General features: G+C 34.4%; 1 protein-coding gene across 19 annotated transcripts in view; it reads left to right on the top strand.

Annotated features, from left to right (window-relative positions):
* The window catches only part of ASB11 (ankyrin repeat and SOCS box containing 11), a 138,844-nt gene that overhangs the window by 85,910 nt on the left and 28,756 nt on the right, over positions 1–24,178 (top strand). For 4 of the 19 annotated variants that reach the window (XM_074192409.1, XM_074192419.1, XM_074192417.1 and 1 more), the window contains one exon: positions 15,003–15,082. Coding sequence is in view for 13 of the 19 variants with exons in the window: in XM_074192419.1 (XP_074048520.1) it covers positions 15,003–15,082 (80 nt within the window). In the remaining 6 variants the exon portion in view is untranslated. The other 15 variants (XM_074192406.1, XM_074192408.1, XM_074192410.1 and 12 more) reach the window with 10 other exon arrangements.

The raw sequence follows: 24,178 nt of genomic DNA on the forward strand, positions 1-24,178 counted from the left end.
TGTAAAGTGTCCCCTTGTCACTTTGATCAGTATATCATAAGTCCATAAATCAATTCAAGAGGGTTTGTCATTTTTATTGTATTAATTATTTATTGTTTTTATCCATTATGTATTAGTGTTATAAATTTGTCTTATTAATAGTATTCCATTTGTTTATAGCATTAGTAGTATTGCATTTATTTATAGTATCAATAGTATTTATATTTATGGTATTGAAAGTATTTATGCATATATTTATAATTTTATTAATAGCCCTCCAATAACTTAAATTGCTCTCTATTTCATTAATGAACATACTGTTATTTCCATTGTATTGAATGTGATCAACTCCCAGATAATTTATGCATTTTATATGTACTTCCTTTTTTGGGGGGGAGTTTATTTTGTGCTTGGGCATCAGAGAGTTGTAATGTGGTTAGATTGTGGCCCTTGGAGTTAGGAAGACCTGAGATCAAATTCTCCCTTAAACACTTACTAGTCATGTGACCCCCAGGAAAGACACTTAGCCTCTCCCAGACTCAGTTTCCCCATTTCTAATTAGGACAATAGACGCTAACAGAAGAATTGTGAGGGACTAATGGGATGATATTTGTAAAGTGCCTGGCAAAACTCTGAACACTATTATGAATACCAACTATTTTCACATCATTGTCATCATCATCATCATTGCCATCATCATTATAACAAGTTATTTCTTCTGTTTTCTTTGCTACTTTTCTAAGATTGTCTATACAAGTCATTATATCATCAAAGAATAAGAATCATTTTGTCTCCTCTTCTTATTGCAATTGTGGAAAAAATCCTGGACCTTATTAATATCAAAGAGAAGGTGCCTAAGAAGAGATTAATGACTGTCAAGCTATATTGCTATATTCCCAGCTTTACAAAATCTTTATGTGAGTTATTTATATACAAATAGAGGACATCCTCAGTGGGGGTATTAGTAGAAATCAAGAAGGCTTTCAAAAATAATAAGCAATGAACTACATAATTTCACAATTAACTAAAGATAAATATGTATATATATAATATATATAAATGTGCTTATTGTTGATTTTTTTTTAAAAAGTCAGCATTTGATTCCATAGAACAAACATATCTCTTTTATAACAGGATGGCTCTTACATTCAGACATCAAACTAAAAAAGATTTCTTAGGTGATATAAGAATAGTAATAACCCTGTTTAATGACTCTGATATAAATGTAGAATAAAGCACAAAACAGGAAGGTGAATATTTGCTAAAGGAAACTAGAGATCCCCTTTGAAGTCATGAGGTTCCAGATGGATATGTTAACAGGTAACAACATGGCGCCAATTGCAGAACTCTCTAGAACAGATCTATAATCTCTCAAAGAAGTTTGGTCTGATACAGGCACTTTACAACAACAGTTTGGAAAGACAAGATGGTTGAAGACTGTCCACTGCCCAGATTTTACCTTCTGTTTGGTTGGGTGCTTCATAGAACTTGTCCAACAAGGTGGGGAAGGAAATGAAGTACTTGTGTTAAGGTATACATTGGTAAAGACCAATGGTGTCTTTGTTTGATCTCACCACATTCTTGGGTATTTCACCCATTTTTCCAGTTGTAGAAACTGAAACTATTAGAGGTTAAATGACTTGCCCAACATCACCTGGCTACTGAGTATCTGAGATTGGATTTGAATTCAGGTCTTCTCAACCCAGGTCCAATGCTCTCTAAATTTTTCCATATATTTTGAGGTGGATAAGAAAGAGACACATCAAGTTGTGTTCAGAGCTTAAGTCTATAATATTTTGGGGGAAAATCACCAGATTCTTTTGATGACCACAAACTTCCCAAAGTAAAGAACCATCTTTTCCATGTAAATAATTTATTAGTTTTGCAAGATATGTGAGACCAGTTTCAGAAAAACTAAAAAATGAAAATGGAGAAGTATGCGAGCTATAATGTAAAAGGGAAAAGAAACTCTGAAGAACAGGTGTAAATTTTATCATCAAGAGACCATATGAAAGAAGAGAATATGTGATTGCCACCTGGCAGAGTCAGAGACAGTTTGATAGCAGTAGAATGCCATTGGTACCATTGGTATCTTTGCCACATCAATAGGAAACTAGTAAGGATGCCAGCATGTTGGATGGACTTCCTATGGTGAATATTAGGGAGAACATGGACAAAAGTTGTATAGGATGGGTAAGCATGGATATATTGTGCTACAAATCAGAGGGAGCAAACTTATGGCCCATTGGTCACATGTGGCTCACAGCTTACTAAAGTGGATCCAAATCAGATGAAAATGTAATCAGCAAATCAACAAAATAAATGAAAATACTCTAAGACATGGATAATGTTAGATTTTGAAACTACGTCAGTTCACAAACCACAGATATCCTGATGTATGGATTAATGGACCTTGTTTCTATGAGTTTGATCCTGGAAGGAACTCCTGAATAAATGAGATCACAGATCCTTTTAGAGTATTTGATAATATTATTGCAACTGCTAGCATTTACAGAGTGTCATTGGAAGAAAAAAAGGGAAGAAAGAAAAAAGAAAGTCAAAGAGAGAAAAAAAGGAGAGGAGCAATGTTGGTACAGTTATTCTTTAAAAGTCTGAGACTCCTGTAAATCTACCTGGATCAGTTCCCCCTGCCCCCCACTCCCATCTCCCTTTGTGGCTAGTTCAGTTACATTTTCTGAAATTGGATTATTTAAGATCCCTATTTGGCATTCTGATAATTTGGGTATTTTATATTCCTGTAGGTAATTTTCTATTTCTTTTGAATTCTCAGTATGATTGGCCTATAGAAGGTTGTGATCATTCTTTTTATTTGTTCTGGGTTTATTGTGATTTTTACCTTGGTCATTTTAATTTTGTTCTTTTGATCTTCCTCTTCTTTTTAATCAGATCACCTAAACATTTATCAACACTATTAGCCTTTTTAAAAAATCAACTCTTAGTTTTATCAATTAGTGTAGGTTTCTAATTTATCTATTTTGCCTCTAAGTGTGAAGATATCCTCTTTTATGCTTATTTTTGATTTATTTATTTGTTGGTTTTCTGATTTTAAATTTTATATATTCAGTTAATTAATCTTCACCTTTTCTATTTTGTTAACTTACGTTTTTAGGGATATAATTTTTCCTCTGAGGACTGCTTTAGCTGTATCCCAGAAATTTTGGTATGTCTCATCATTATTATTGTCCTTCACATAGCTTATTATTCCTATGATTTGTTGTTTGACCCTCTCATTGTTTAGACTTTCATTATTAAGTCTCCAGCTAGGTCTGTGTATTTTATTTGGGCTCTATATATTGATTACTATTTTTTATTGCATTAGAGTCAGTAAAGGATGTATATTTAGTATATATTTTTACATGTATGAGTTTTCTATGCCATAACACATAGTATATTTTTGTAAATGTACTGTGTGTTACTTTAATATTCTAATTCAGAAGATGTCATAAATTTTTAGTTGAAATTATCACAGGGTAATTTCTAGATTAGTTCAGTTCTGAGCAAATAAGGTAGTCTACTATTTTAGGGTTAGTAGGAATTTTTGTAATTCAGTTAACTTTTTTCATAATGTATAAAGCTATTTGAATGTAGAACATTGCTATTGGTTCATTATCTATTTTTCCTTTAAGTATAATATAATTTCCTTGTTTGTCTCCTTTGATATGATGAATTTTTATTTTTGCTTTGTCTGCTAGCATGATTGCAACTCCTGCTTTTTTGGATTCATCTGATACATGGTAAATTTCATTCCAGCTTCTCATTTTGATTCTCTATGTGTATGTTTTTTAGATGTCATTGCGAACAACAGATTGTAGAGTATTGTTTGCTTATTCTTTCTGCCCCCCCTTTAATTTTGTTGGTTCATTTAGTCCATTTATACATAAAGTTAAGAGAATTAGATTTGTATTTTCCTGTTTATTTCTCTAATACTTGACTGTTTTTATTATTTTTCCTTCTTTTAAACATTATTTTGTCATTGTGATTAGTCTTGCTTAAATTAATTTGATGTAACTTGTCCCAAAACCTTTTTTCTCCCTCATTTTTTTATTTCCATTTGCCCACCCTGTTCCTTATTTGGGAGATTTGTTTATATTAGTGATTTAGTTTTCTTTTTAAAAATGTTTGTCATCATCTTTTTCATTTCTCCTTTTTTTCTCTTTTCTTTCCCCTATTGTTTAGAATCTCTCTTCCTTTCTGGCAGCTTTGTATATTTGTTAGTTTTCTGTGCCAAAGAAGTTTTTTTCTTTTTCTTTCTGTTTTGAAATTTTATTTCCTGGGATGAAGGAATACATTGGGAAAGCAAATGAGGAAGAAGTTTGGGAGCCATTCAAAGAGGGAAAGGGTAAGGAAGAATGACATCAAATTAATCTCATTATTCTCTGAACCAAAGGAGATTTGTGTGAATCACATGTGCAAACACATAAAAATAAAGTCATATACATACAAATACATGTACCTATACAAACATATGCATATATATGCAAACGCAAAAAAAGTTTAGTGTATAAATATGTTAAATTCAACAGGGTGACAGACAAGGACAGGGAAAGGGTATAGGGGAGTTTAAAGGGAGAGAAGAGATGAGAAAAGAATAATCACACAAAAACAAATATAACTTTGGAATCATAAAGGGAAACCATAATGGAAAGAAAGAGTAAAAAGAAAGAGAACTAAAGAAAGAAGGTGAAAGAAAAAAGAACAAGAGAAAAGAAGGAAGAAAATGTCAGAGAAAGAGGAGAGAAACAGGACAAAGAAATAGAGAAAAAAGAAAAAAGAAAGGAGAGTTAAACGAATAAAGGAAAAAGGAGAGGAAAGGAAAGAGGAGGGATAATGAAAGAAAAAATAGGAAAAAGCAGAAAAGGAGAGATGGGAAAGGAGAGAGAGAGAGAGAGAGAGAGAGAGAGAGAGAGAGAGAGAGAGAGAGAGAGAGAGAGAGAGAGAAGAGAAAAAGAAGAGAATAAGAGGAAAGAGAGATTAAAGAAGGAAGGAAAAGAGAGTAGGAACTAATGATTTAAATCTGACTAAGGGTTAGAAAGGAGAAGTAGTTTAGTTGAAATAGTTCACTTAGTGTGGATCACATTCTTTTCTTCTACCTTCTCCTTTGAAAGGGAGGCAGGGAACATAGGGAACAAAATAATGGCTGAAAATATACAATTAACAATCATAGCATTGAAAATGAACCCACCTGAAAAATAGGGTAAAAAAGCTAGCAGTATGGATTAGTAAGCAGAATGCAACAAGATCTTGTTTACAAGAAACATAGGTTTACACAGTATTAATGTGAAGGGCAAGAACAGAATTTATTGGTTCAAGTAAACTCAAAAAAGGAAAAAAGGAATAGCAATCGTGAACTCTGAAAGAATAATATTAAAAAATAGACTTTGTTAAAATACGAAATTACATTACATTTTAAGGTATAGATTCTGAAGTAATATCAAAAATATATATGTATGTGTATATTTATAGACATATGTGTCTATTGTATACAAAAAATATATACATACACAAATATATACTAAATGTCATAGACTATAAAGAAATAGTTAACAAAAAGAATTAAATTACAAGGAGAAATAGACTTCAATAGTTAGGGAACTCAATAGGGAACATTCTATCATTTTTACTATGTGCCAAATGCTTAATAATTATCTCATTTGAGCTTTGCAACAACTTTGGGAAGTAGATGCTATTATTATTGTTGTTATTATTATTATTATTATTATTATTATTTTGCAGATGAGGAAACTGAGGGCAAACAAAAATTAAGCGACTTACTTCCTCCTTCCTTCGGGTCACACACCTAATAAGTATCTGAGACAAAATTTGAACTCAGATCTTCTTGACTTTTAGGCCCAGGACTTTACCCACTGCATCATCTAGCAGCCACTTAGTGCACTCTTTCTGGACTTAGATGAATTTAGAAAAAAGAAAGGAAGAATGGAAAAAGAAAGAAGTTAAGGACCCAAATAGAGCTTAGAAAAGTTGTATAGGAGACTTCTTTGATGTCTGAATGACAATAGAAAGAAATATACATATTCTCATATATGCATTGAACTTTTATGAAAATTTATCATAAATGAAAATTTTAAAGGCAGAAATAATAAATATATCTTGTACTAACTCTATGATAATAAAAATGATAATCAATGAAGGGTCATTGGAGAAAGGATTTGAATTTAAATATAGGCTAAATAATTTAATCTTAAAGAATTGATGGGGCAAGGAACAAATCATAGGAACAATAGATCATTTCAACAAAGAGGATAACCATGAGATAACATCCCCTAAATTTTGAAATTTAGTCAAATCAGTCTTAAGGGGGTTATGAATATATTTAAACATTTTAGTTTAAAAAAAAGGAAAAGAGTAGATCAATGAACTGGACACACAACTAAAAGCCTATAGAAATAAAAAATAAGAAACCACCTACAAAAAAACTACAAATTCTAAAAATAAAATTGAAAGAAAAAAGTGACATTGATTAAATTGATTAAAAATCTTGAAGATTTTTTTTGGGAAATAATCAATAAAATGGATGAACTTGACTAATTTGATTCTTAAAAAAAGAAGAAAGGCAAATGATCAATATAAAAAATGGAAAATTCGCAATCTACACTATGCAGAAATTTTAGAAACCATTTTGCTTCATGTTTGTTAAAAACATCGAGAAATTTATATTAGATGGATTAATTTATAAAAGCAGGGAAAAATACTACTTTGAGATGGTTTTACAATTAAATTCTATCAAGTATTCAAAGAACAAATTAATTCTATTGTTATATAAACTCTGTGTAAAAATAGAAAAAGGTTCCTTCCAAACTTTTTAAAATGAAACAAATATGGTCCTGATACCCAAATCATGGAAAGAAATCCCAACATGTTCAGGAAAGATTCCCTATTTGTTAAAAAAAAAATTGTTGGGAGCACTCTCTTATTATTTGGAATTTTTCTTGAAATTTTTAGCAACATGTTTTTCTAATTTTGAGAATTAAATATTCATATCCTTTAGCCTCTTACTTAGAAAATAGCTGAATAAATTATGATGAATGAATCTAATTTAATTTTATTGTTCAGTAACAAAGTATGAAAGGGACAGATTTAGAAAAACCTGGTTTGGATGAATTGTTACAGAATGAAGTGAACAAGACCAGGAGAAAATTTTATACAATGACTACATCATAAAGAAAGACAGCTTTGAAAGATTTAAGAATTCTGATTGATACAATGACTTATCAAAACTGCAGAGGGCCAATAAAGAAATCTTTTTTATTTCTTTATAAAAGAGGTGATGAATAGAGGTGAAGCACAAGGCATACATTTGGGACATGGAAAATGTATACATTTGCCTTTGCTTGTTTATGCTCAAGTTACGAGAAGGTTTTCAAAAATTGATGGAGATAGAAAATTGGGGGGAAAAGGGTAAGGGGAGTTATATTTTTAGAAAGAGTGTCAATGAAACATTAAAAAGGGTGCACAAAATTGAATAGAAGAATGTTCACACAGATAAAAAGACAACTGGAAAATTTTGGAACTAAAGTTTTATAATGAAACAACAGATTTGTCATTTCATGTACAACCTTATTTATCTCTTATTTGTAAATGGAAAGACTCATATTGTCTGGCATTTTTTAAATTCAAGGACTTTTTCAAAGGTAAAAAAGTAAAGCAATTTCTATGTTGTCTTTCTAGGTCATTATCCCCATTTTATTATAAATTACTGATTGAAATAGCGTTGGTTAGAAATAGTCCCTTTGCCCCTTCTTCCTCACCTGTCTGGGCAGAATTAGTATCGCGTGTAAAAAGTCAAGACCATATCTTCGGAAAGGGATGTGTCCCAGAGTCTTTAGGCAAGAGTGGGAGAGGGAAAATCCCAACCCAACATAGGAGAAGATAGTATCTCACTGAAGACATTGCCATGGAAAAAGTAGTGAAATGGGAAATAGGGATATCTTGACAAAGGAGGTAGTGCCCATCTAATATAAGAAAGTACTGGATCTCTTTGGACAATAATCTGACCTGGTAGAAGGGATATATTAATCTTTGTGGTTAACTGGCACCCAGAAGTGGGCAAGGGCATGGATTTAGAGATAATATGGCACAGCCAATACAAATGGGAGGAGAGTGATAATGGGGTGCACATGGATTTGAAGCACAGGGTAAGTTCAGTCCACCTTGTGGGGGGTTTACAAATGGAGTTTCTGCAGCAAGGAAGGTCCCTGGAGAGATGGGGAGAAGAGAGAGTGTTGAGAAAACATTTTAAAGTCCCCCAGGGTTTTTTTTATTATTAGGGAGTTAACCCTGTTGGTTTGTAATTGTTCTGTGGATTCAGCTGTAATTGTTTTATGTTAGATACATAATTCCTTTTTGACAGGGCTAGAGTAAAAGGGGTCTGGAATAAGAGACCAATCTAGTCCTTTCTTGGGGGAGGGCCTTTCAAAACATTTACTGAAATGTACCCACAGACACAAGTGAAATCCTATCTGAAATAGTGGAAATTTCCCTAAAAAATTAAAAGGGCATCTTTTTTTTTTTTTTGGTGTAATGTAGAAATTTAAGAATCATGAAAATGAAAGGTGAGTCTAAAGAAGCTAACTGGACTCAATTAGGTGGTGGATGATTAGAACAGTGTTTCTCTTTTCAGCTGAAAATTTTGATACTGATTTGTTTACTGCCTTGCTTTACCAGTGCACAAATTTGTTTAGCTGTAAAATGTTGCAAATGAGTGGTGGAAAAATCAGTGCTTTTTTTCAAGGTTTTAGATTTTTAATACTTTTTTGCTCTTTCCCTTTTTTAAATTGCCTTATAGTTAATTGTTTCTTTAAGGGGGAAGCGGTATCTGTCCCCCCATCCATCCACCAGTAGAATGTAAGCTCTTTGAGAGCAGCGACTGTATAACACTTTGTATGGTGTTGGTAGGAATGGTAGGATATGGTAGGAATTTTATAAATCTTAACTTAGTTGTCTTGATCAAAAGTGGCTTCATAAGAACACACAGAAGGCTTTGTTTATTTCTTTCTCTGTAAAATGAAGGGTTCAGACTGAATTGCTTCTAAGGTTGCTTCCAGTTTCAAAACCATGAGGCTCTAAAATTATTCAAATTATATATGCATATATAATATATGTGATCTATATATATGCATATATATCATATCACTGAACATGATTTTCACCTTCCCTACTTAGAAAGCCATCTACTGTAATAAGAATTTTTTAAAAGAGAAAGAAAAAAATTTTCATTCAACAAAATTAACCCCCAAAACCCAGCAACATGATTCTGTTATGATTCAGTAATTTTTCATGGTTGGAGTACCATGCTTACTATTATTACTTGATGTAGATTTATAATATAATTTGATAAATTCATCACAAGAGAATGACACCTTTAATAGAAATCACCTTCCTTAGGAAGGAAAATCACCTTCCTTAGGGTTAGGAAAATTTTTCTTTAATTAATTTTTATTTAAAATTTACTCTAGTTAAAGTTTAGATATCTTTATGATACCCAGAGCAAAATATTATAGGCATAGATAAAAAATAAGAGAGACAGAACCTGCTATGTTGGAACAGCATAGGTGGGGAAACCAGCAAGCAAGTATATAAAATGATGTTTTAGAATTGCATATTAGTGCAAAATTTGTGTAAATTTTGAATACACAAGAACTGAAAGAGTTTTCAATTAGTTAGAGATGAGGGTCAATTTATTGAAGGGGATGAATTTTGAAATATTCTTTTTTCCTCAAGTTTTATCTATTTTTCTATTGACAGTTATTTTATCTCCTTCCTATCCCTCCTACTGATGGAAAAAAGATTAAAAAATCCCTAATAATAGATAAGCATCATAAAACAAAACAAATTATTGCATTAATCAGATAAAGGAATGTTTAATCCTGAATCTTGTACCTGTCATTTTTCTGTCAAGAGATGGGTAGAATGTTTCATCATTCATCCTTTGAAGATATGGTTGACCACTGAAATAATCAAAATTCTGAAGTCTTCTTGTTATTTGACAGTGTTTTTACTATTTAAATTGGTTGGGTCTGTATATCAGTTCATATAAATCATATAACCATCATTTTAATTTTCATTTCTTATACTTATGTGCCATAATTTGTTCAACAGTTTTCCAATTAAACCGGTCCCCTAAAACTTCCAGTTTCCTGCCCCAGGATGATGGAGGTAGGAGTGGGGGTGGGCAGAATCTAAGTGGGAAGCATTGTGGTATGATTGAAGGAGCTTTGGCCTTTGAATCAAAATTAACATGCATTTATTTAGGGTCTATGCTGTGTCTATATAAATTACTGTAGTTAACCATTTCTTTACTGATGGACCTATAATTGATTATCAAATTTAGTGAATGACTGTCCATGAAAGTCAGTATTAGCAGGAGAAGAGATACCTTTTAAATATATCTATGGCAGCTCTGTATGAAGTGGACAAAGCTCTGGGCCTGGAGTCAGAAAGATTTGATTTCAAATCCAGCTTCAGACACTAACTATGTTGTCCTCTGCCTGCCTCAGTTTCCTCATCTGTAATATTAAGGCAATTCCCAGGGTTGTCATGAAGTTTAAATGAGATACTATTTGTAAAGTACTTTGCAAACTCTAAAGCATTAGATAAATGTTAGTTATTACCATTACTATACTATTAAAAATATTTTGCTTAAACAGGCAGCTCTTTTCCTGATGAATTAATAGAGTTTCTTGACATAACAGTGGTGTTGGAGAACAGAGAATTATCTAATTATCAGTTTTTTGAGTAATTCTGACAGAGGGTGACCCAATGTAAATCACCTTGACTTGAGTCTAATAAAATCCACAGGATGGTGGGAATACTTGTTATGGGACTTTATTTTCCGTCTTGGTAGATTGCTAATAAACAATACAAAGACTTGATAAAGAAAATTAAGAACTTAGTCACATGCAATCATGATTTAAGAGTTTTTGTGTATTTGCAGTGAGGTCTTGTTTCTGTAGGCACAATTTATCTTTGTCCTTGAAATGTTGCATTCTAATTCAGGGTCACAAAATCCCAAGTCCTCTTGTTTTCCCTCCGGAGAAGTATACAGTGATTTCTTAAATCCAATTCTCACATCAAATATAGGGAGGAGGGGGATTCCACGTAATATGAATGGAATGGCATGTCCAGCATGGGACTAGGAAGGGCAGAAAAGGGTTATAAGGAGGGATATTGCTAGAGCCCTGGGCACAGTGTTCCGAAGAACATCTCAGAAGGAAGGAGCATGGTGATGATCTTGCAAGAGGCTGCCCTCAATGTCTGGTGTGCTGTTTACATCAAATTCTTGTTGGGACACAGGTCAGTCTTTTCTATGTGTAAGTGAAACTCAGATGTTTTTTGGGTGGGTAAGACCTCTTAATTCATTATTTGACCACCTCTGATGCTATAGGTTACTGGAAATGTCTTCTCAGGCTGAGAAGACACCAGATACAGGAGATTCTAGAGAAGAGGCAGAGCAAGAAGAGAGTGGGTGCCAAGCAGGTGGAAAGGATATGGCCAGCTCACAGATGGCCTGAAAATCAGGGGTCCTCAAACTGTTTTTGTATGATGGCCCTTTTGGCATTCTAGGCATATCACTTAATCACTGCCTGCCTCAGTTTCCTCATCTTTAAAACTAGGGGCAATAAATAGTACCTACCCCCCAACCCATGAATCCCCTCTCAAAAATGTTTTTAAAATACATACAATAGTTAATTCATAGGATTAAAAAGGAAACCAAATATATTGAAATGTAGTTATCAAAGCATTTTTTAAAAACAAACCCACAGACCTCAAGTAAAGAGAATTGAACATAGTTGCAATTTAGGACTGAAATCTCTTGGCTTTCCTGTTTTGTCTTTTGTATTTGATTAGTTTTATTTAAGACAGGCTTGGGAAATGATGCAGCCGTTTAGCTGCAGTTGTTAGCAGCAGTTGTCTTGGACACAAAAAGGGAGGAGGTTAATCCTTAGATGCTTGGCTGCACACCATGGCTATTTTTAAAAATGTATTTTAAAAAATCTTCAGTGTTTCCTCCAGCTTTGGAGTAATTTTTCTTGATCAGTTCCCACTATTGTTTCCCTGGTACAGACCCTTACTATCATCCTCCTGAATTACTGCTAAAGCTTCTTAATGTTTTCCCTTCTCTTCTCTATCCCCTATCCCAGTCTAACCCTAAGTTCAGAATATGACCTCACACACTAGCTGTGTGACCCTGGGCAAGTCATTTAACTCTGCTTGCTTCGGTGTCCTCATCTGTTAAATGAGCTGGAGAAGCAAATAGCAAACTACTCCAGTATCTTTGTCAAGGAAACTTATGGACAGTATCATTCACTGGGATCATGAATAGTTGGACACAAATGATCCATATGTGTGTGTATATATATATATATATATATATGTATACATGCATATATATATATATATACAAATATAGATAGATAGACAAATAGATAAATAGACATTAGAATAGGCATCTAGTCCTGGAGTCTGTAAGATCTATGTTCAAATCTAGCTTTAGACACTTACTAGCTATGTGGCTTTGAGCAAACCACTTGTTTTCTATTGGCCTCAGATTCCTCATCTGTAAAATGGGAGTGATAATTCTAGTACAGGGTTGTTGTGGGATCAAAATGGGATAAGAATCGATGGTCAGTGCTCTGTACATTGTTGATTGATTGATTGATTGATGTTTATCCTTCTTGTAAAAGACTGTGGCATCATGGAGGTGGCACTATGAAATGCAGGTGAAATGAATTTAAGGGAGGGGGTGCTGTGCAAAATCAACCCTTGCTATGTAAAAACTTATTCCCTTCCCTTCCCATAGTTAAATGGGAATGTTAAATGTTCTGTAAAGAAGATAGAACCATAACTCAGAAAGATTCAGGTTCCAGTCCTGTTTTTGACATTAACTGTAGCACTTTTAGCAGGTATCTGACTTTCACAGCCCTAAGGTTTAACTTAAGTTTGTAAATCTGATGACAAAAAGCCACATATTGAATGGGGCTGAATTCCCTATTTCCCTCCTTCCCAGGAAAGGAGTTACTTCTCACATTCATATTGTTCTGTCTTATCTATCAAACTGCTTTTCTAGGATAATTCTTCATTCAAGTAGCAAGGATCATAGTATGTTTTTAGAATGGCTCGAGGCTATTCCTGAATCTGGACTATCTAAGATGCTGTCCTAGCTCACAGTTGACATGGAGGGTGATGAGAATCCCCAGAGAGCCAGATTTCATTCTTTTGAGATTTGGCTCCAAGTACTTTATATAATTAAGCCAGCCATCAGCTCTATTAATATAAAAGCTCTGTTTGCTGGTACTGAATTAAGTTTATAATCCATGCCAGGAAATCATACTCTTCAAACACCATTTTGTTCACTAATGATCTTGATCAGGACCTGAAGCCCTCACTTAACTAATCAAATTAGTTGGAGGAAAGTCTGAACAAGACCAAAATAATCTTTTTAAGCCCATTATCCTCCCACTCCCACTCCCCACCCTCAAATCTACATTGATCCTTAGCTGCTATTTGATTTTTAGCTGTGCATTTGTAAGGTTCACAACTAGTACATTTGTAAAGTACCAGGATGGTGAGCCCCTAGGAGTAGAGGGGTCCCCAGGCTGCCTAATGAGGAAGAAAAATGGGCAAAAGTCAGGAAGGGAGCAGGTTGAAACTTTGATCAACAGTGGGATTATTAGTCCCATGAATGCCCCCTGCTTTTCTAGACTGGGTGAGATGGAAGATCCAGTTTCCAAAGAGATGTATGAATACATGAATCTATACAAACGTGTATGTAATAATGTACATTTATATAAGATTGCATACATGTATAGCCATACAAATGTATCTACTACATATGCCCTTCATACATTATATGCATATATTATATTATGTGTGTATTTCTATTCCTAGCTAAATTTCTCTATATATATTTATAGTTATCTTTATATAGCATATATATACATATATATGAGTATGTTTCTATATGTGTGTCTGCATGTGTGGATGCATTAGCTATGGACAAATGCCTACCTGGAGTCAAGAAGACTCATTTTCCTGCTATCAAATCTGACCTCAGACACATTAACTATGTGACCTTGACCAGGTCATTTAACTTTGCCTCATTTCTTCATCTGTAAAATGAACTAGAGAAAGAAATGGCAAATGACTCCAGTATTTTTGCTAATATAACCCTAAATGGGATCACAAAGAGTCAGACACAATTGAACAAAAACAACAACAATGTAAATGTGTGTGTGTGTATATATATATATATATGAATGATATATGTGTATATATAATATATATGTACATGTATGTATGTTTATATGATCTACATGCATATATTTTCTTGTTAAAGATGCCATTGTCATTTGCTATTTCCTGCTTCAGGGAATCACCTTTTATCAGGAGTCTCATTATAATCTGCCTGTCATGGGTAATGCTCCACCTCATAGCTCATTAATTCATTAAGTTATGCTGGCTCCTTGCCACAAAGTAGTGATCCAGGAGTTTATATATATATATATATATATATATATGTATAGTTATTTTATAGAACATATATATCACATGTATGTGTATATAATGTGTACATTATATTGTGATACACATGTGTACATATATGCATGTAATACACATGGATGTAGAGGAAAAGAGAGATAGAGAATATGTCAAAGCATCAAAAATCATGGATTTTGAAATGAAAGTTCAATAAAGGCCAAATTTCTTCATTTTACAGAGAAAACTGGGGCCCATAGAAGTCAAAGAATTACCTCAGATCACACAGAGATCATCAGAGTATCTTTGAAATTTGAATCTAGATCTTCTGGCTTTGAAGCTATCCAGTGTTTCCACTGGTTAGTAGGTGAACATATTGAGAGTATACTTTATAGTTACATTATGGCTTTAATGTATTGAAGGGTTATGATGTGCCCTTAGATCTATAGATTTGTCAAACTCAAATACAGCCTATAATGTCATTAAACATTTCCTCCATCTTTACACAGATTTTGTGTCTGATTGGTCTCCCATGCATGATGCTGCTGTTAATGGACGTCTCCTTTCTCTAAGGATGCTCATCCGTCAGGTAGCTTTCTAACTGATGTTATTGATATTAGTAACTAAAATCAGTGTTTTATTAGCAGGGTTAAATTAATTTATTGATATTAATATCTATTGATAATTAATTAGTATAATTAATAAAACTGGTTGGTTCTTTTCTTTTGTTATTAAAGAAGACCAAAATGACATCACTGTTACAATAGTTTGACCACTAGGAACTCGGAATGCTCTATCACAGACTGGGCACAAATCATCCATGGTGTTTACTCTAAACTTGGGCATCTCACATTTCCTTTGACCTACTTCAATTCTGTTTTGCTCATAGGGCATAGCACCCTCTCTGATGAGGGCACACCATGCTGGGAGATCCTGTGTCTCACATGCTGTACAATCAATCCCAAAGTTTTTTTTTTTGTTTGTTTGTTTGCTTTTTAGTTTTTGCAAGGCAATGGGGTTAAGTGGCTTGCCCAAGGCCACATGGCTAGGTAATTATTAAGTGTCTGAGGTCCGATTTGAACCCAGGTACTCCTGACTCCAGTGCTGGTGCTTTATCCACTGCGCCACCTAGCCATCCCATCCCAAAGTTTTTAAGAGAGCCCTTCAAAGTGTCCTTGCATTGCTTCTTCTAAACCTCTTAATGAATATTTGCTCTATATGAGTCATAAAATAGTCTCTTTGGCAAGTATAGTTTTGGAGTTTGAATAGCATAGTCAGTTCATAGTAGTTGTGCCTCTGTAGTAACATCAGAAGACTTCTGATAAAAAGGTGATTCACTAAAGAAGGAAATAGCAAATGACTCCAGTACCTTTGCCACGAAAACCACATCGATGTAATAATGTCAGATGCACTAGATGACCTTGATCCATAAATAGCTTGTCTGTTTAACATGAGGAAGGACTTCAGTGTCTGGTATCCTCTTCTGTCAGGTTATCTTTAGCAGTTTAAATGGAATTTAATTTAAATGGAATGGACAATTTAAATGGAATCAATTCAGTTTCCTGAAATGGTGCTCACAGGCATATAGCAACAAAGTCAGCACATTGACTCTGTAGACCCTCACTTTGGTAGTCAGTCTAATACCTCTTCTCTCCCACACTTTCTTTTGGAGCCTCTCAAATACTGTGATAACTCTGGCAATTCATGTGTCAACCTTATTGTCAATTTTTATCTTGGAAAGGACACTGCTAAGGCAGGTGAAGTTGTCCGCAGTACTCAGAACTTCTCCATTTGCTGTAATCAATGGTTCCACATATAGATGATGTGGTGTTGGTTGATGGAGCACCTGCATTTTCTTGGTGTTAATTGTTAGGACAAAATTAACACCAAGCAGCTCAGACTCAATCCATACTTTGTTGCATCTATGCTTCAGAGGCTGCATTGAATGCACAATCATCTGCAAACAGAAGACCATGGCACCAACACTCCCTCCACTTTGGTCTTGGCTTGTAGTCTTTTCAACTTGAAGGATTTGCCATCATTGTGGTAACTGACCTTGAGGCCATGTTCATCTTCAATGAAGGTGGTTGATAACATGGCTGAAAACATCCTGCTAAAAAACGTGGGAGCCTGGACATAGCCTTGTTTCACTCTTTTGGAGATTGGGAAATCTTGAGAGAATTGTCCACTGTCCAGAACCTGGGCAAGCCTGACATCATGAAATTGAAGTACAATACTGACAAACTTTTCCAGGCAAGCAAATTTTTTTAAAATTTATTTTTATTAAAGATATTATTTGAGTTTTACAATTTCCCTCCCAATCTTGCTTCCCCCCCCCCCCCCATGGAAAACACTCTGTCAGTCTTTACTTTGTTTCCATGTTGTACCTTGATCCAAATTGGGTGTGATGATAGAGAAATCATATCCTTAAAGAAGAGAAGAGAAGTCTAAGAGGTAGCAAGATCAGACAATAAGATATCTGTTTTTTTCTAAATTAAAGGGAATAGTCCTTGTACTTGTTCAAACTCCACAGCTCCTTATCTGGATACAGATAGCACTCTCCTTTGCAGACAGCCCGATTGTTGCACTGATGTAATGAGCAAGTCCTTCAAGGTTGAACATGACTCCCATGTTGCTGTTAGGGTGTACAGTGTTTTTCTGGCTCTGCTCATCTCACTCAGCATCAGTTCATGCAAATCCCTCCAGGCTTCCCTGAAATCCCATCCCTCCTGGTTTCTAACAGAACAATAGTGTTCCATGACATACATATACCACAGTTTGCTAAGCCATTCCCCAGTTGAAGGACATTTACTTGATTTCCAATTCTTTGCCACCACAAACAGGGCTGCTATAAATATATTTGTACAAGTAATATTTTTACCCTTTTTCATCATCTCTTCAAGGTATAGACCCAGTAGTGGTATTGCTGGGTCAAAGGGTATGCACATTTTTGTTGCCCTTTGGGCATAGTTCCAAATAGCTCTCCAGAAGGGTTGGATGAGTTCACAGCTCCACCAACAGTGTAATAGTGTCCCAGATTTCCCACAACCCTTCCAACAATGATCATTATCCTTCCTGGTCATATTGGCCAATCTGAGAAGTGTGAGGTGGTACCTCAGAGAAGCTTTAATTTGCATTTCTCTAATAATTAGTGATTTAGAGCATTTTTTTCATATGGCTATGGATTGCTTTGATCTCCTCATCTGTAAATTGCCTTTGCATATCCTTTGACCATTTGTCAATTGGGGAATGGCTTTTTGTTTTAAAAATATGACTCAGTTCTCTGTGTATTTTAGAAATGAGTCCTTTGTCAGAATCATTAGTTGTAAAGATTGTTTCCCAATTTACTACATTTCTTTTGATCTTGGTTACAGTGGTTTTATCTGTGCAAAAGCTTTTTAATTTAATGTAATCAAAATCATCTAATTGGTTTTTGGTGATGTTCTCCAACTCTTCCTTAGTCATAAACTGTTTCCCTTTCCATAGATCTGACAGGTAAACTAGTCCTTGATCTTCTAATTTGCTTATAGTATTGTTTTTTTATGTCTTAAGTCCTGTAACCATTTGGATCTTATCTTGGTAAAGAGTGTGAGGTATTGGTCTAATCTAAGTTTCTTCCATACTAACTTCCAATTATCCCAGCAATTTTTATCAAAGAGGGAGTTTTTATCCCAATGGCCGGACTCTTTGTGTTTATCAAACAGCAGATTACTATAATCATCTCCTGCTTTTACACCTACTCTATTCCACTGACCCACCACTCTATTTCTTAGCCAATACCACACAGTTTTGATGACTGATGCTTTATAATGTAATTTTAGATCAGGTAGGGCTAAGCTACCTTCTTTTGCGCTTTTTTTCATTAAGCTCCTAGAAATTCTTGACTTTTTATTTCCCCATATGAATTTACTTACAATTTTTTTCTAACTCATTAAACTAATTTTTTGGAATTTTGATTGGTAGGGCACTAAACAGTTTAGTTTTGGTAGAATTGTCATTTTGGTTATATTAGCTCTACCTATCCATGAGCAGTTGATATTTGACCAGTTATTTAAATTTGATTTAATTTGTGTGAGAAGTGTTTTATATTTGTTTTCAAAAAGTTTCTGAGTCTGTCTTGGCAAATTGACTCCCAAGTATTTTATATTGTCTGAGGTTACTTTGAATGGGATTTATCTTTCTAGCTCTTCCTGCTGTATCTTGCTAGACATATAAAGAAAAGTTGAGGATTTATGAGGGTTTATTTTATAACCTGCAAGTTTGCTTAAATTGCTAATTGTTTCCAGTAGTTTTTTGGATGATTTCTTGGGATTCTCTAAGTAGACCATCATGCCATCTGCAAAGCATGAGAGTTTTGTCTCTTCCTTCCCAATTCTAATTCCTTCAATTTCTTTTTCTTCTCTAATTGCTGATGCTAACATTTCTAATACGGTATTGAATAGTAGTGGTGATAATGGGCACCCTTGTTTCACCCCTGATCTTATTGGGAATGCCTCTAGCCTCTCCCCATTGAATATAAGGCTTGTTGATGGTTTCAAATAGATACTGCTAATTATTTTAAGGAACAGTCCATTTCTTCCTACACTCTCTAGTATTTTTAATAGGAATGGATGCTGTATTTTGTCAAAAAGCTGTTTCAGCATCTATTGATATGATCATATGATTTCTGATAGATTTGTTGTTGATATAATTGTGTATACTAACAGTTTTCCTAATATTGAACCAACCCTGCATTTCTGGAATAAATCCTACTTCATCATAATGTATTTATCCTAGTGATGACTTGTTGTAATCGTTTTGCTAAGATTTTATTTAGGATTTTTGCATCTATATTCATCAGAGAAATAGGTCTATCATTTTGTTTCTCTGTTTTAACTCTTCCTGGTTTAGGTAACAGCACCATATTTGTTTCATAGAAAGAGTTAGGCAGAGTTCCATCTTTCCCTATTTTTCCAAAGAGTTTATATAGGATTGGAACCAATTGTTCCTTAAATGTTTGGTAGAATTCACTTGTGAATCCATCAGGCCCTGGAGATTTTTTTTTAGGAAGTTCAATAATGGCTTGTTGAATTTCTTTTTCTGAGATAGGGTTGTTTAGGTATTTAATCTCTTCTTCATTTAACCTGGGCAACTTATATTTTTGTAAATATTCATCCATTTCTTTAGATTATCAAATTTATTGGCATAGAGTTGGGCAAAATAATTTCGAATTATTACTTTTAATTTCCTCCTCATTGGTGGTGAGTTCACCTTTTTCATTTATGATACTAGCAATTTGGTTTTCTTCTTTCTTTTTTTTAATCAAATTGACCAGAGGTTTATCAATTTCATTGGTTTTTTCATAATACCAACTTTTGGTTTTATTTATTAATTCAATAGTTTTCTTGCTTTTGATTTTATTAATTTCTCCTTTAATTTTTAGAATTTCTAATTTGGTATTTAATTGGGTATTTTTGATTTGTTCTTTCTCTAGTTTTTCAGGCAACCAAATTTTGACATAATTTTCCATAAACCCTTATGATTGACCTTGGTCAGATCTACATATGTTGTATATAGACCTCTGTTCTGGTTCTGGCATTTTTCCTCAAGTTATTGGGCAGCCAACACCATATTGACTGTTTCTTGACCCTTCATGAAGCCACACTGGCTCTCAGGTAGGTGATCATAGTCCAGTTAAAGGATCAGCCTATTGAGAAGGACTCTGGCAAGAATCTTACCAGCAATGACTAAAAGAGAAATACCCCTAAACTATTCCCCTTACCTTTATAGAGATGGTCAGTGGAGGCATCCTTGAATTCTTGGGAGATAATCTCTTCGTTGTCATATGACCTAGAAGATTTTGGTCAACTTTTGGATCAGTAATAGGACCCCCCCCACCAACCACTTTGTAGATCTCCACCTGGAACAGAATTAGCACCAAGTGCTTTGCCACTTGAAAGGAGGCTAATATCATTCAAAACCTCCTCTTCAGTTGGAACTTCAATTAGGGATTGATTGACTTCAACTTGAAGTAAAGAGTCAATGGCTTCTGCATTGATTGATGGTGATTTGTTAAGAACACTGTGGAAGTGTTCAACCTATCCTCTCTAGGATCATGTCCATTCATCAATGCAGCTCCATCAGCACTGAGTAGTTGAGATGTACCATAGGTCTTTGATCTATAAAGAGCCTTTGGGGCATCATAAAAGCACTTTGATTTGTTACTATCTGCATAAAACTGAATTTCATCTGTCTTCTTATTGAACCAAAAGTCCTGCATCTTCCTAAGCTTTGCTTATACTTTACTTTTGGTGGAATTAAATGCTGCCTTTTTAGAAGTGGTTGAACTATCCTGCTGGTAAACCCTGCAGAGGTCTCATTTTTCATTTAGCAGCTTCTGTATTTTCCCATCATTTTCTCTTTTTTGTTTTTGGTAATGGGGTCAAGTGACTTGCCCAAGGTTACACAACTAGGTAATTATTAAAGTTTGAGACCAGGTCCATTCACTGCGCCACCCTTTACCATCATTTTCATCAAACCAGTCTTGATGTTTGTGAATGTTCTGGCCCAGATGAGCAAATGCAGTATTGTACACCAGATATCTGAAAGCTGCCCACTCTTTTTCTGCTCCACTGCTGCTAATCATGTGTTGTCTCAGTTTTTCCCTCCAAGTTAGCAACAAACTGTTCCTGCTCAGAGAGACACTCTAATCTCTTGACATTAATTCTTCTAGTAGTCATTTTGCCTTGGGGCTACTCCATTGGTTGAAAGTGAATATTTAGCTTAGAGAGGATGAGTCTGTGATCAGTCCAGCAGTCTATACCATACATTGCCTTTGTCACTCTCACATCTTGTCTGTCCCTTCTCCTTACAATCACATAATCTATTAATGCCAATGTTTGCTAGGAGGGTTCATCCAGGAAATTTTATTATATTTAGGTAAATGTAAGAAAGTATTTTTGATGAGAAAGTCATAAAATGGGCATTGTTATTACTGTTTCCAACTTCATTCCTTCCAAGGATGCCTTGCCTTCCCAGTCATTATTGATAAAATAATGAATACAATTGTCAGATTTGAGCCCTAGCTGTTAGGTCACATTAAATCTTCTGCAGAACAGGGAACTAACATCCTTCCCACCCTACCTTAACTTAGAGGAATATTAGGAGAGTTAGCTAGTACAGGTATATCTTGCTTCTTGTAGAGAACAACTGACACTCATGCAGCACTTTTAACATTTGCATAACATTTTATATGCATCATCTCATTTGATCCTTGCAACCTATGCATATCATCTCTGTTTCACTTACAATAAAGAAACAGAACCTAAAGTTAAATATCTTAGAATTAGATATATTTGGTTTTGCTTGGATTTATGTGAGTTGCTAGGTGGTGTAGTGGATTCGGAATTAGGAACTGGCTTTGGATTTGGAATTAGGAAAGCTCATTTTCAAGAATTCAAATCTGGCTTTAGGATACTTGCTAGCCATATGAACTTGAGTAAGTCACTTGCTTTTCTTTGCCTCAGTTTTCCCATCTGTAAAATGAACTGAAGAAGGAAATGGCAAATCACTCCAGTATCTCTGCCAAGAAAACCCCAAATGGAATCACGAAGAGTCAGATACAACTGAACAACAGGATAAGTTGGAGATAATCAGTGGAACAAAGGTGCTAGGATTAAAGATGTTCAGAAAGACCTTCTTGAGAAAGAATTTTAGCTAAGGCTTCCTTGTGATAGAGGAGAGGAGATGAAATGAGGAAAGAGATTTCTAATCATGGAGATCATCCAGTGAAAATTCATAGAATTTGGAAATGGTCTATCATATTGAAGAAGAGGTGAGGAGGGGGGTATAGCTAGGTCAAAGTCAGAGACTGGAGATCGAGTGCTGTGAGTGCAGAAGGGAGATAAGGACAGTTTGGATGGAAGGCAGAGTGTAAGCAAGGGAATAGTCCAGTGAAGCTGGAAAGACAATCAAGACTAGAGGCTTTAAAAATTAAACTGAGGAGTTCATGTTTGTATCTCAGAGCAATAGGGAACTACTGGAGTTGATTGAATAGAGAGAGACATGTTCAGATCTGTGCTTGAGGAAAATCAGTTCCATAGCATTGGGAGGAATGGACTGAAGTGTAGGAAAACCAGTTAAAGAAGCTATCGAATAATTGGAGGGAGAGATGATAAAGATTTGAACTAAGGAGCATTATTTTTTAATTTTTTAACATTTTTAAAAAAGATTTTATTTATTTTGAGTTTTACAGTTTTCCCCCTAATTTTACTTCCCTCCACCCACCCCCCCACAGAAGGCAATGTATAGACTGACAAGTCTACACATTGTTTCCATGGTATACATTGTTCCAAGTTGAGTGTGATGAGAGAGAAATCATATCTTTAAGGAAGAAACATAATGTATAAGAGATAGCAAGATCAGACAGACAATAAGAAAAATAATCATTAATTTAGAACTGAAAAAAGACTTTGAAGGTTTTCTAGTTAATCTCACTCATTTTACAGATGAAGGAACTGAGACCCAGAGATTCAAAATAACTTGCCAAAAGTCAAACAAGCACTATGATTCAGAATTTAAATCCAATTCCTCAGACACTAGAGTATTATGATGAATAAGAATCTGCACCAGGATTTAAGTCTAGGTCTTTCTTTTCAAATTTTTTTTTTATTTATTTCAGGCTTAGTCATACTTAGTCAAACAGCTAGGCAATTATTAAGAGTCTGAGGTGGGATTTGAACTCAAGTCCTCCTGACTCTAGGGTTGGTGCTCTATCCACTTGTTGTCTTCTTCGAAAATGAAGAACATCTAGCTACCCTCCAAGTCTAGGGTTTCCTAACTCCAGATTGCCATTTTATCCACCTTGCTATGTAGCCTCTTTGGAAAATATTAATCCACTATGAATTTTTATAAGGTGAATTATAGTTCCCCCTTGCCTTACATTATAATTCCAAATATTTGATCCAGGAGAAATTTCAGAGCAATATAATATGAGAATTAAAAATACAGATGTGACTTTTGCAGGGAAAAAATAAACCTTGTTTAATTTGTGATTTTTATCTGTAAAATTATTTATTTACAAATTAATGGGGATTTTGACTTCAGTTGACACTGATTGTTAAGTTGTGTCTGACTTTTCATGACCCCATTTGGGGTTTTCTTGGTAAAGATATTAGAGTACTTTTCCATTTCCCTTTCCAGCTCATTTTACAGTTGAAGAAACTGAGGCAAACAAGGTTAAGTGACTTCCCAGGGTCAAACAACTGAGACTGGATTTGAACTCACAAAGATTAGTTTTCATCATTCCAATTCCAGTATTTTATCCAGTGTGTTACTCAGTTACTGATACTTAATGTTTTAAAGTTTCTATGCTCACTAGCTATTTTTTCTAGTATAGAAAATTCAGACTTCACTGATTTCAAATTTGGAACTCAGAGAATGGCATTATGATGAAATCAGTTTAAATTTATGTTCAAAATTCCTAGATACACACATATAATATGTATATATTATACATATATATGTATGTTTTTCAAAATAGTCTTTTCTGATATATTATACACACACACACATATATATATATATGTTTTTCAAAATAGTCTGTTTTTCTGATGAAAATACTGATAAACTGTAATCCAGTTTTACTAATTTCAGTAAATAAATGAAATAAGCACAAAAATTTAAAAAAATGTTGAGTTAACTACAA

This window comes from Macrotis lagotis, chromosome 6, assembly GCF_037893015.1.
Source record: "Macrotis lagotis isolate mMagLag1 chromosome 6, bilby.v1.9.chrom.fasta, whole genome shotgun sequence".
NCBI lineage: Eukaryota > Metazoa > Chordata > Mammalia > Peramelemorphia > Peramelidae > Macrotis > Macrotis lagotis.